The sequence below is a fragment of the Arachis hypogaea genome, chromosome 8 (assembly GCF_003086295.3).
Source record: "Arachis hypogaea cultivar Tifrunner chromosome 8, arahy.Tifrunner.gnm2.J5K5, whole genome shotgun sequence".
Classification (NCBI taxonomy): domain Eukaryota; kingdom Viridiplantae; phylum Streptophyta; class Magnoliopsida; order Fabales; family Fabaceae; genus Arachis; species Arachis hypogaea.
In genome coordinates, this window is record NC_092043.1 from 15,091,238 (window position 1) to 15,106,374 (window position 15,137).

The following is a 15,137-nucleotide window of genomic DNA, read 5'->3' on the forward strand; positions in this document are numbered from 1 at the left end:
TTGGAGATAATAAGTTCGTTTATAAATAAGTACAGTAAAGGAGAGTATTCTCATCCAATTAAACAAGTAGCATTCTGAATGTAACATTAACTAAATAAAGGAAGATTAATGGCTTTAAAATCCATATTGTTACGTGGTGGTTGCTGTTCATTCGAGAATTAAGATCATCCTTGACTATGACACCACCATTCCCATGATACAAGCAAATGACAACAACTCCTTCATCCACAGTCCATGGAAATTCAGCAAGTTTATTGTGTGAGTAACTTTGAATCACATGCCACAATTTTAACTCTTCCAACATTCTCTTGACAGTCATCAGTCTTAATCAATGCATCTTGTAACATGAAGGTCCAAACGTTGTCACAAAATCTGTATGTGTGGAGATGTCCCTGTGAAATTGGACAAACAAAAAGAAAAGGAAAACAGAACAAGTCAGATTTTTCTTGCAAAGAAAAAAGGAAAGCAAGGAAGAGTTAATGTACCATTTCTCACAGAAAATAAGTACAAATCTAAAATAAGGAATATGATGATTGACTAACTTGAGATTGCTTTGAGAATAGCTACTCCGAACCCTTTTTTTTTTTTTAATTGGATAGAAAAGGAAGAATTTTGTTAAGAGAGAAGGAATTTACAATGACAATATTTACCATGTAACAAAGCATGCCAATCCTTTTGCATGTTAGAGCAAACTATACGTTGAACACTAAAGGAGAGCCAAAAAAAAAGGGGGTAATCCTCCTAAATAAAATCAACAAATGAAAGGAATTGTTGAAAAATCTAGAGTTGCTGTGTTGATGAACTGCATTATTAACATGAAATATCAACCCACAATAAAATTGACACCAAAATTTAAAGAAACATCAAGGCTTGCCTTTTCAACATGCATTCAGCAGCAGGCTCTAATACAGTTAAAAGTTAAAACGATGTGTAAATTGATCAACTTTCAATCACATGCTTTCATTACATCACCTTATATTCCATTAAAGTAAAAGAGTGATTGGAGAGCATTCTTGAAGCAAAAAATGTTACTACTTATATACACAAAATAACAAATCTCTAAAAAGGCCAGACAACTGATGTTGACATCATCTTCTATTATGAGTAGAAAAATTTATGTCAATATTGATCATTATAGACAGTTTTGTCGACAAAAAAGCCACTAAGGAAAACAATGGAGTGCAACTAAGGGCGACAAAGAAAGCTCTTCTTTCAGACTGCAGATCAATATACAATGATAAAATGTTGCCGCAAGCTTAGACTACATTAATTTTAAATACACAATTAAAATGCAACAGAAAAATGTCAATAACCTTTCTATCTTATCCAGATTATCAAGGACTCAATAGTCAATATATATGCAAATTATCAATGACTCAAGATCTCTGTAATATAGCTTCAATTTAAATCTAAATATTTCCCCCTCTCTTTATTCTAAGCTATCTTCATATGCCATATGCATTCCTTGAGTATTAGGGCTAGGATAACGAGTTTTGTCAAAGGGAATAATAAAAATCTTCATATTGAACTATCAATTAGCACTATCTTAGATCATTTTGAACCTCTTGATGAAAGATGGTAAAATTAGCACTTCTAATTATGAAAACACTTAACATATAGTATAGTAAATTTCAAAAATTTATCCGTTGCTAGTTATACTTGGAAGATTTCAAACAACAGAAGTACTTAAGGATACACACGGCAACATGACGAATGGTACAAAAATGGCCGACAAAAAATTAACAAATATATATTTTTGTCAAATATTTTTCCTTTTATTTGCATTTCACTCATGATTCTACCACTCCATGTTTTCATACGGTGCATTATTCTCAGAAAAACATTTGAAGTTGCTTATCTAAGCCAAATGGTATTACTGCTCAAACATTTGCTATTTACTATTAAAAACCAGCAATCAACAATCATTACAAGTTATAAAACTCATCAGGTTACCAACCTTAACTAGCAGTACTCTAAGGTTACCTTATCGTGTTAACTGTAACAGTTCATGACAAGTCTACAACAACAATAACAATAGAAGCAAGCAAGTCCAAATCAAATCTAATTTATCCTAAAAGACAAAACCTCATGTCACATCAAAACAAAGGAGCATATTTTGGTACCTTAATGGAGACCTTGCTCTTTACTTGTGTTTCCAATGCTTCAGCCATGGACTACAAAATCCACACACCATTAAAATAAACAACATGTTGAACACACAATATCGTGAAGCTTCAAAATTGAGGCAAAAAAAAACACGAACAGAAAGAAAGAAAATAAGAACCATATCAAAGAGCATATATATATATAAGAATAATTTTACCTTATCAAACTGAACGAGAACCTGAATAGCAAGCTCTGGGCTAAGGGTTCCGTTTTGAACCATCTCGTCCAAAGTCTCCGTGAGGCACATTCCGATCGTTGATCTACGGTACAACTCGAATGTCGCCATTATTGGACGATAACTGCAAAAATTCATGTTGAAAAAATGTGCATGTTAACGAAGAAAACAGAGAATATAATTAAAAAAAGGTCAATAATTAAAAGAAAAAAAAGAAAGAAAGAAAATATTGCAGTGATGAAAGGAAAGAAGTAAGATCCAGGATTTGGAATACGTGATGAGAAATCGAGAAATGGATTTGGAAGAGTTGAGTGAAGTTTATTGTCGTTATTGTTCGTTGAGCTCTGCTTCAATTCTTCTTCCTTCGTTTTCCCTCGATTTGATTTGGGGCTTTATATACCCTAGCGTTCGGAGCTGGAGGTATATATAAGGGGGAGCATGGAGGTCAATCTGCAATGACACTTTTACCCTCATTCATTTTCTTCAGTTCCATGTGACATGCATGTGAGTATGTGACTACTGCAAAGACAAACTATTCTCTAGATGTTGCTTTATTAGTTTTTTTTATGTTATATATCTAAGCCTTTTTATGAAATAAATTTAATTAAATTAAATAATAAAATTTAAAATAATATTATTTATAATTAATTTTTATTAATATTAAATTAATTTAGTTAAATTTAATTAATAAAAATATTTAAATGTATAGTATTATTTTTTTTAATGGATTTAATTAAGATGTGTAATAAAATTTTAAAAGTTTACTTATTAAAAAAATTTTATAAAAAATATAAAGGTTAAATTTTTTATATATGCTCTTTGTTTAAAAGTTAAATCTTTTTAAATAAGTATCTTAAGATATTATTAAAATAATTGGGTATAAATTTTTTATTATTTTAATATATTTTTTATATTTAATATTATTGTTTGACTCGTTAGTTAATTCTATAAAGTTATTATCCTAATGTATGTTGATGAAAATTCTTATTTAAAAAAAAAATAATTATTCATAGGAAGATATTTTTTATGTGAAGATGATAATAAAAAATTATTAAATAATTTAATATTTTGACTAAATTATTTAACAAGTAACATATTTTTGTATTTCAACTGTTGTGAATGAACAACCACCTTTTTTTAAAACATTAATTTTCAATTCAATGCATTTGGGATGGGTTTTTTGTTTTAATTCTTCCTTAATTTAGCGCTTGTTTTTTCAAAATCTGATAAATAAATAAATAATTAGTAATTAATTTTTATTTATTCACATTTTTATCATTTTAATACATATAAATTTATCATACCGAAACACATATCTTTATCTTTATCTTTATCTTTATCTTTATAGTAATACAAATGAGGAGCTCATTTGCTGACGTGGCGCTCATACGTTGAGTCAGGGAGTTTATTTACTTACGTGTCGTCACTAGAAATTTTTAGATTTATATTTATAAATTATAAATTATTATTTGCTCAAGTTGTTATTTTCAAATTTTAAGTTTGGGTTGTTTTACTTAGGTTGTTATTTTTTAAATTTTAAATTATTTTATTTGTTTGGATTATTTTACTTAGGTTGTTATTTTTTAAATTTTAAATTATTTTATTTAAGAGTCACCAAAAAAAAATTTATTTTATTTAAGTTGTTATTTTTAGATTTTATTTAGATTGTTCTTTTTTATATTTTAACACTATTTTTTAAAAATCTGTTAATTCTTTTTAGCATAATTTTTTAAAATTTTGTTGATTTTTTTTAAATTGCAGCTACATAAATTCTTTTAAAGAAATTTAGAATTTTAAAAAAATTTACGTTAATTATTCTTCGGTTGTTACATACTAATATTACAATAAATAAATATTTACGTTAGTTTAGAATTTTTAAATTATTATTTATTTAAGTTGTTATTTTTAAATTTTAAATTTGGGTTGTTTTACTTAGTTTGTTATTTTTTAAATTTTAAATTAAAGTCAATCAAATTTTAAAAAATTTAGTTATGATGAAACTATAAAAGGATAAGTTATGAGAGATGTAAAGCACCACAATTTAAAGTACATCAATCCCTTTCTTTACATATATCCAAAATCTCCCTACTTATTCCAATGGCTGATATTCACAAAATTGCTGACATCAATCCTACAATCGACAATTTGTGTGTACGTATACGAGTGATATGGTTATGGACACTATCAAGTTACGGAAATTCTCCATTGCCATACTCAATTGAGATGGTTTGACTCGATGAAGACGCGAGTTTTCTACTAATATCCTTTTATCCATGACTCCAAGGTTATTTATTTATTTATTTAAATTAAAGTCTATGTACATTGGATTAGATATTAAATAAGTCTATATTTAACTTTTTCTTATGTTATTTTTTTTTAAGCAGGTATCGAATAAAGTTTGGTGTCACTGATGATTATGACTGTGCATGCTATGTAGTATTTGACAAGGAGGCAAAACAAGTTTTGGAAGAGAGCTGTGTAGAGATATTTGATCCACTCCTATTGGTAAAATCTAACCAATATTTATTTCTAAAAGCATTAGTGAAGATATTTTTATTGGTACTTTTTATATTATTTAACGTGATTTTTTTGTACAGAATTTGTTGCTTGAATTCTCCATTGAAGTTGCGGCCAATGATGAATCTGAATTGTTGGAAAGTGCTATTACATCAACTAAGTGACTATCCTTGTAGTCGGAAGATTCGAAGGTGGAAGGAGATACCTCAACTTGCAAGAAGATCAAGATTGAGAAAGAAACTTGAGAATTTAGATGCACATGTTTTGGAATCTCTTTTAGAGTCTATCTAATAGAATAATGCCAAGCATATGTTTGTTTTGGTGAAAATATTATCTTTTCTTGAGTTGTTATTTTTCTTTTGGTTCTTTTCGATTTTTATGTTTGGAATTTAGAATTTTTTTTAAATATAAATTGAAGTTATTTGGTTATTACTTGTGGTTTTATTTTTAATTTGATTCTCACCGTTGATATTTTGATAATTTTTAATTTAATATTTGATGTCATAAAGTTATAAATTTCTTCTTTGAATTATTATTGATACAATTAAGTTAGTTATTAATTTTTAATGTATACTTATTTAAAAAAAATCTAATTATAATTTTTAATTAAAGTATTATGTTTATAATTTTAAATTTAAATTCAAATATACTTTTTTTTATTTTTACGTAAGCAATTGGGTTTGAGAATATTTTTTAAAAATTTATATAATTTATAAGTTACTATGCTAATTACAAAGGATTATAATAAAATAAATAGAATTATCAGTCTTATTAAGATGTGAAATTATTTATACTATTTAAAAAATGTAATACTATTTAAATTTTAGAAAAAGTATAATAAAATTAATACTGTTTATGATGAAACTAAAAAAATTATTTTTAAATTAACAAATTTCTATATTTCTAATGGATAACGGACGTTTGATTAGAAAATTTTATTTAAAAATTTAAAATTTATACTAGCTAATTAAAAAATTTCTATTTTGAAAATTTTAAATTTAAATTTCTAATACTAATTTCTAATTAAGTAAGTTTTTAACCATTTCAATTTTTAAATTTAAATATTTTTACTTGCCATATTTATAAATTTTTATTATTATCTTTTTATTCCACAGTAGAAATACTTTCATCTTTTTTCTCTCTTTTTAAGTATTTTTTTTAAATTTACGTAATTTATAAGGTTATTAATTTTTAGATTGTATTTAATTTTATTTATTTTTATTGATAAATAATAGAATTGATACTATTTATGACGAAACTAATAAAAATTATTTTTAAATTAACATGTTTACTTAACTAAATAAATGAGAATAAAAAAGAAATTAAAGCAGCCATCGAAAATAAAATCTGTGCGATTTTACATAGACATAAGAAGACACTAATTTCATATTCTATTTGGTAAGTTAGACATGAGAAAAAATTGTAAAAAAATTAGTGTCTCAAGTTAAAAATTAGTATTTCAGCATTTTAGAGAGACACAAAATACATGTTTTTAATGGGTGTTTGTGTACGACTATGACCCAGTTTGGGTAACCAACTTAATTAAGTTCCTTTTGATAAAATAACTTAAACAATAAATGACTCTGTTAAAAGTAACTTATAAATAAGTTATTTTGTGTTTGGATTTTTAACTCTAAAAGTGCTTATTTTATAGAAATGTAATGAAAAATATAAGTATTATGAGAGAAGTCATTTTTTAACTTCTCTATAAACTCCAAAATAGCTTCTTAGAAAGTTGCAATTTGGTTTTAAAAATTGTACCAGACATTAATACTACTACTTTTCATAAGTCAAAAGTTAAAAAAAGCTACTTCTAGAGTTTCCCAAACGGGCTCTATGTCTTTCATCATTTTTGTCTCAGTAAACAAACATCATACATGTACTCCTGTGTACTCCTGTGTCTATGTTTTGATGGACATGTATACCAAAAACAAAGGCCGTCATATGTGTACTACTTTATTTTTTTTAATAATATAAAAAATTTGATAATAAAAATGTATTATGTATAATGTATATATATTTTTAATTGGTTAAACAATTTATTTATTTGATATTTTTAGGTATATATTGAAAGATGCAAGAAGTCCAAAGAGAAGTAAGATTATATTGAAGAAAAAATTGATATTAAAAGACAAAGAAAATACAAAGTAAAGCACAATTCAAGGCAGATTCCATATAAAAAATAAATTAATTATTTTATCATTTTTGTTTTTAGGTTAGAATAATATATTTTTAAGTATGTCAGTTCTATATATTTAGTTTTTATTGGGTATACAAAATAACTAACATGTCATGAGTATTTTGGCCGAATGAAAGCCCATAAAATACAATATTTTTTATATATTATTTAGCTATTGACAAGTAATAAATTATTAATTTACATTGTCTTCGTAATATGTTACTAAATTTGTTTATGAAAAAATTATAGGAAATTCGAGTGATAGTTCTAATGGTGTGTATTTTCAATCGGTGTTATCGAACATTACAAATAGCATTAATACAGATTTATTTTTGGATGATTTTTTTTTGAACTTGCTTATGGGAATGTACATGCACTTTATGTATTTTGATTTTCCTACTATTTATTCAATTATAAACTTTAACAGAAAATATGTTCAAAACTAATATCTCGAGTTATCTTATTAGGTAATAACCCAACACCACATTGATCAAGGTCTCCAACTACTAATCTACACTCTATAGATGAAAAAAAAATGATGTTCCAATATTAGTGATATTAGTAATTCGGGTATCACACATGAAGCATATGATAGTCCATGTCATCAGACAAGTCAACAACATCTTCAACAAACATCAAATAATATCTATTAATTATTATGTTAATATGTTTTTATTACTTAAAGACCAAACATTTAACATTTTAATTGGTCTATTAAAAACAATCATTGGTATATGCTAAATAATTATTATAGATTCATTGGAGTACACAAATCGAATTAGATTGCAAATGGATGTAAGACTGAATAGGGAGACTATGCTACTTCAAAAGAGAGATGATAAGATAAGCATGATAAATTCTAATTATCACAAAACTAAAATTTTACTTCTTTTATCTTTAATACTACTTTCATAATATATATTCATAATTCAGCTGATTCAAACATTTAACATATATTCATTTTTCTTTTTTTATAATATAAAGTATTTGATGTATTATCTCTAATGATTACAGGAGCAAGTATATTTAATTCAAATTTAGATACTAAAGAATTAGAAGAAGTGTGCATAGCTGAAAAAAAGACACATGATACAAAGAGAAACATTTTTGAAGGAATTGACTACAAATCTTTCAAAAATTTTTCAAGAAGTTGAGGATATTATTGAAAATACGACTATTTTAGATGATTCTGTGCAAATTTAATACCCAGTCATATTCGATGTTGCTGAGAATGCAGGTAATTTAAGAAGTAGCAATATCAGCACTTTATTATTTACTATTGTTATGCTTTTTATAAACAAAAAATTATCGTTTAGTGTTCAAGTTTTAAAATTCAAACTAAGATATGGTTATATATTATAATTTTTGTATTTGAACATTGATTTATTGTAAAACTTAAATCTTGAGGTTGGCACAATGAAATTGTATTATATGATCTCATCTTTTTAATCCATAAATTGCATTCTTCGGTAATCTAATAAATATTATTTTTATACTTAACATGGTGAAAGAAAGGTATATTTTTATATAAAGTATTTGTTGCAAATATAACTAAAACAATTTATTATCTTGGTGATTATTAGATGTGATAGATATTGGTGATCCAGAATTTTTTGTCGGCATTGCGACGTCATGATGTGGTATGAGGAGAGATCAGAGAAGTCCAAAACAGGATCCAATTTTGAGTTCTCAATATGTTGTATGCGAGGGAAGGTACAACTGCCATTTTGAAGCACTTGATCGGACGCTCAGGAATCTTCTGTCAGTTACCGATCAACATAAGACACATCAACCATTTGGTGGTAAGATTGTTGTTCTAGGAGGTGATTTCAGACAGATACTTCCGGTGATTCCGAAAGGAAGTAGACACGATATATTAGCATCCGCTATTAACTCATCCCATCTGTGGTTATTTTGTAAGGTTCTGAAACTGCATACGAATATGAGGCTTCTAATGTCTTCTTCGGATCAAGATGAAGGTGAAATGAAGATATTTGCTAATTGGATACTTGATGTTGGAAATGGAAATATTGGCTCTGTTATTGGTGATGAATCAGAAGTTGAAATTCCAGATGATCTATTGATTACAACTACTGATGATCCGCTCTCTCATTTGGTAGACTTTGCATATCCAAATTTGTTGTAAAATATGTCAGATTACATGTATTTTCAGAGTAGAGCAATTCTTGCACCCACACTTAAGAGTGTCGAGAAGGTAAACAATTTTGTCTTGACAATCTTTTCAGGGATGAAAAATGAGTATTTGAGCTCTGACACAACATGTCAAGCTAATGAGAATGAAGATGTAAAACAAGAGTGGTTCACACCAGAGTTTCTAAATGACATCAAATGTTCGGGACTACTCAATCACAAGTTGACTTTGAAGTCAGGAGTCGCTGTAATGCTACTGCAAAACATAGACCAGACTTCAGGTTTATGCAATGGGACAAGATTAATAGTTAACAAACTTGGCAGCAACGTAATTAGAGCAACGGTAGTGACCGGTAGAAATATTGGAGATAAAGTGTACATTCCAAGAATGAACTTGATCCCTTCAGATTCAGGATTTCCATTTAAGTTCCAACGGAGACAATTTTCATTAACAGTATGCTTTGCAATGACCATTAACATGAGTCAGGGTCAATCATTATCACATGTACGGCTTTATTTGCCAAAATCAGTGTTCACCCATGGACAACTTTATGTTGCTTTGTCAAGAGTTAAGAGTCGTAGTGGCCTCAGGGTTTTAATTCTAAACGAAGACGGCAATCCAAAGTCATCAACAACAAATGTCGTGTTCAAAGAGGTTTTTAATAATATTTAGGTAAGAATAATATTATTTTCATTTTAATAGCATGTTATGATTTTACACTTTTGTACAAATCTTTACTATAGATATAACTAATTTATCTATAACTCTTTTTTCATATTTGAAATGAAATGTGTAACAAGGAGTACAACATCCAATGATTTTCTAATGAAGTTAGTAAGATACTAGGTTGTCGATAAATTTTTATTAGCTTTTTGATATAAAATTTAGGGTAAAATTAACATGTTATTATTACAGTTATATATGTTCTTATTTTTTATCTCCCTTCTTATGGTTCAAGAATATTATAAACTTCGAACTCTTCTATTCATATTTTACTTTGAATAAAGATAAAACAACATATTTAACACGTTTATTATATAACGATGATGATAGTGTTATACTAAATTTAAAAAATATATGATTATAAAATATTATTTTTAATTTAACTCATCAAATTTAAATATAAGCCCGTACATCGCACAGATTTAACACTAGTTAAATTTTATATAACATCATAGAAAAAAATAGCGCACACACTTAAAAGAGACTTGATTAGATTTACTTTCTAAAAATACTTGGTTACCCAATACTTTTATTAATCAAAATCACAATACTGAAAAAAAAATCTTTTGTCTTTATTTCTTGTTCATCTAATTTTGATCCCTCTTTATCTTTTCTGAATCTTAAACTCTTCTACAATACCATAATATTACATTTATATAGTAAAAGTGTAAAACCATGGGATATGTCTAAAATAAGCACAATAATCATGTATTTATTAAATATGTTATATTTATATAAATTATTAGATTATATTAGATGGAAATCAAATGTAAATATAATAAAGGATTAATCTCTACATATACAAGTTTTTTGCGCTTACAAGCTTTATAAGTCTGAATAAAATAAAGCCCACTAAACGCATTGCTTATATTACGTGCCTCTTTAACAAACTTTTAAATCAATTTAAATCAATTAACGTGCAAATATATAACTTCCATTTTTCAAAAGATTTCGTTTTTTTTTTTCGAATTTCTTGCCAAATTTGTTGGTCTACTTCTTACTTCGTTTGTTTTTTCAATTTTCATGGTTTTTCAAACCAAGCTTTGAAATTGTTTTGAAGATAATGAAACTTCAGAAATACATCTAAACGATTACAGAAATATCCCACACGATTACAGAAATACCCTCAAACGATTACAGAAATATACCTAAACAGTTACAGAAAGGATTACAAAAATACACCAAAAGAATTACAAAAATACACCCAAAGGATTTAAGAAATATACCCAAAATATGGGGGAGGCAGTATATTTCATCTTGAAATCTTTTAATATTTTGTTGGTTAAAGATGAGGCACATGACAGAGACAATGTAGAAAAAAATCTAGAAGAACAGTAAAACAGTACCTTGAATAATGTTTCTTCATTTTTTCTGGTGATTTTTTATGGAGATTTGTATCTGTTCTTCTTGATTTTTTCTACTCTTTGCGAGGAGTTGGAACGTATCTTCTGTTTTGAATGTCACTTGAATATTGACAATTTGCATTTTGATTGAAGAAGAAGAGGAAGAGTGCGAATCTTGACGGTTTGCGTTTTGATTGAGGAAGAAGAGAAGAGTGCGGCATAATGAATGCGTGCGTTGGACGCTCGATTTTAAAGGAGTGGTGCGCGTATTTTTTCTTGGACTTGAACCAACTTGTATAGCTTGTAAGCCAAAAAGGCTTGTATGTGTAGCAGACCTCAAATATAAAAGAAGAGCATTGATGGACTCTAATAAATACAGAATATCCTAATACATAACTAAATGTTTTAGATGACAATATTTTAATACGCAATATTTTAAATGGCAACAGAATCTTTTATTTTTAAATAATTAAATATAAAATATATAAATAAAAATATATTAGTCTTTTTTATTCATTAAAATTAATTATTATGAAAAAAGCTTATAATATTAAAAAATTATATTAAAATAATATTTTAAACTATAATATAAAAATATAAAATAATTAAAATTTTATTTATATTACTTGATAAATAATTAAATTATTATATTCAAAATTTATTAACTAACTATTTTTGTTAAAGATAATATTATATAATATAAAGTTTTATTAAAATATTTTTGAAATATAATTTATTTAAAATATTATATATAATACAAAAATATAAATATTTTTTATTCATTAAAATTAATTATTATGTAAACATTTTTCTATAATATTAAAAATTATATTAAAATAATATTTTAAACTACAACATAAAAATATAAAATAATTAAATTTTATTTTATATTATTTGATAAATAATTAAATTATTATATTCAATACTTAACTAACTGTTTTTGTTAAAAATATCATTATATAATATAAATTTTTATTAAATATTCATCTAAATATAGTTTATTTAAAATATTATATATAATACATAAAAATATTATTTTATAAATTTTTTAAAAAAAATAAATAAATCATATTATTTTTTTATTTTTTTAGTGTGTGATTGTGTAAGAAAAATTGGTGTACAAATATCTTTCACAAAATATTTTTTATTATATATAATTTATTAAAAATATATTTTGTTAAATCCTAAGAGTAAAATATATAATTTTTTAGTTTTAATGTAACCAATTTAATATGTTATTTGATTTCACGTTATTATATTATTATAATTATTTAATATATAAAAAAATTAATAGATATTATATATATATATATATAAAGAAAATTACTACATATTTTATTATATAAATATAGAAGTTTTTTGTTTTAAAAAATATAAAATAGATAAATACAAAAAATATAAGTATTTTTTATTCATTAAGATTAATTATTATATAATTTTTTTAAATGTTAAAAAATATATTAAAATAATATTTTAAACTATAATATAAAAATATAATAAAAATAATTATATTTATTTAATGAAAGTACATAAGGAGTACATAATATATAAAATGTAATACCTCAGTAGGTTTGTCGTAATATATTTCTCTAATAAAAATTGGATTAAGAATTTTATTTTCATTAGCACGCACTTTTCAATTAAAATGTTTGAGGCCAAGATTATCCGTAACTATTTTAATTATCAGCGGTTGAATATATTATGGCAAATACTTCATAGCATTTTATATAGAAATGACTCAAATTTCTCCATATAATTTGATACATATAGATGATGCGAAAGTGTATTCCATGACTTCTTTCTATATATGTATCTAAAGAAAGATTTCAATCTTGTAGGAAGTGGATTAACACACTTTTAAATGACTTTAATAGCGAAATATAGATCATATCCCTTCTTCGCCCTTTGTGTTGTAGTGTGGCCTCTAACGATTTTTCTACAACCCTCAACAAACGGCTTCTATTATTATATATGACAAAATTATTCCATCTAAATTCTCCTTTATACATATTTGCCATATAGTCTAATATATAGGCTCATAATTTGTTTTCATCTAAATTTGTATTATCTCATTTTAATTTTAAAAATTTAAAGTCTTCGTAAACAAAATAATTTCTATTCCCAATGGAACAAAATTTTTGTCCGGGTACTAAATCTTTGTCTAGTTTGAGAGAAAAATTAGATGCGTCAACCTCAATAGCATTTATGAGAGAATCGTTCACAATTTTTTTTACTTTTAATGGACTTCTTGACTTTAATTTAGATTATTTTTTATCAATACATGTAAACTTATTTGTTATAATTTTTTTTAGTGAGAATACATAAAGAGTACAGAATATATAAAATGTAATAATTCAATAGATTTTTTTAAGAAAATTTTTCATTCTCTTTAATAATAAGAATAACTTATTTTTTTCCTTGTAAAAGTGTTAATCCACTCTTTAAAAGATTGAAATCTTTTCTTAAATACATCTACAGAAGAAAATTTTGAGATACACTTTGACATTATCCATATGTATCAAATTAAATGGAAAAATTCGGGTATTTCATTTCTACATAAAATGCTTTAGAGTATTTGCCACAATATATTCAACTGCCGATAAGTAAAATAGTTCCAGACAATCTTAGCCTCCAACGTTTTAATTGGAGAGCGCCTGCTAATAAAAATAAAATTGTTAATCCAATTTTTATTGGAAGAACATATTACGACATTAGTAATCCCATTTCCACCAACCTCAGAAATTCAACCTAAAATCCCTGAAAACAAAAGAGGAAGAGAATAAGTTTCCACAACACAAGACCATATCAGCAAGGAGAAGAGAGTAAATTTTCACAATATTGCAAAACAGTATGTTCTTATCAGCATGTTTTTAACTACAGCATTCAGCCATTCAACAATAATACAAGATAGAGTAAGTTTCCACTTTACAGCCTTAACAAAACACTAAAACAGAGTAACAAATTAATAGTCACAAAGCAGCAAAACACAAAAACATCAACATTAGGCGTTCTGGAATCAGAATCATACATTCTAACCGGGCGACGGCGGTGGCACTGACAACCTGAGAACCCCGACGACGGCGGTGGCTACTGAGCTGGGATTTGAGAATGCTTTAGAGGGTTAGGTCACTGTTAGTGAGAATGTGAGACTGAGATGAATGAATGGGGGAAGAAGGGGGTTCACGAGTGGTAACAAGGTCGGTTCATTTTTTATTTTTATTTTTTAACAATTAAAAAAGGCGCCGTTTTACCTTTTTAAGGAATTGGTCAGTTACCGGTCCGGTCTAACCAGCCAATTTTAATCCGGTTCACCAATTTTCTCACAGTTTCTCTCCAACGGTTATTAGAGAAGGATTGAACCGCTTATATCATTGGTTTGCAATTAAATCGGTCGAACCGGCAGGTTTGGTCTGATTTTCAAAACCTTGGTTATTACACTTTATTTATTATTTACTCTTTATGTACTCCTACTAAATAAATATAATTATTTTTATTATATTTTAATATTATAGTTTAAAATATAATTTTAATATATTTTTTAATATTTAAAAAAATTGTATAATAATTAAACCTAATAAATAAAAAATACTTATATTTTTTGTATTTATTTTATATTTTTTAAAACAAAAAATTTCTATATTTATATAATAAAATATGTAGTAATTTTTTAATATATATATAATATCTATTAATTTTTTTATATATTAAATAATTATAATAATATAATAACATTAAAATCAAATAACATATTAAATTTGTTACATTAAAACTAAAAAATTATATATTTTACTCTTGAATTTAACAAAATATATTTTTAATAAATTACATATAATGAAAAATATTTTGTGAAATATATTTGTACACCAATTTTTCTTACACAAA

The 15,137-nt window shown here is 25.7% G+C and overlaps 1 protein-coding gene across 1 annotated transcript; it reads right to left on the minus strand.

Moving 5' to 3' along the window:
• Positions 1 to 2,861, minus strand: LOC112706267 (transcription initiation factor IIA subunit 2). The gene is made up of 4 exons (XM_025757472.2): positions 2,616 to 2,861; positions 2,324 to 2,465; positions 2,124 to 2,174; positions 1 to 392 (listed from the first exon to the last, which is right to left on the minus strand). The coding sequence occupies exons 2-4, from the start codon at positions 2,450 to 2,452 to the stop codon at positions 252 to 254; spliced, it is 321 nt and encodes a 106-aa protein (XP_025613257.1). The 5' UTR covers positions 2,453 to 2,465; positions 2,616 to 2,861; the 3' UTR covers positions 1 to 251.
• Positions 2,862 to 15,137: the final 12,276 nt, after the last annotated feature.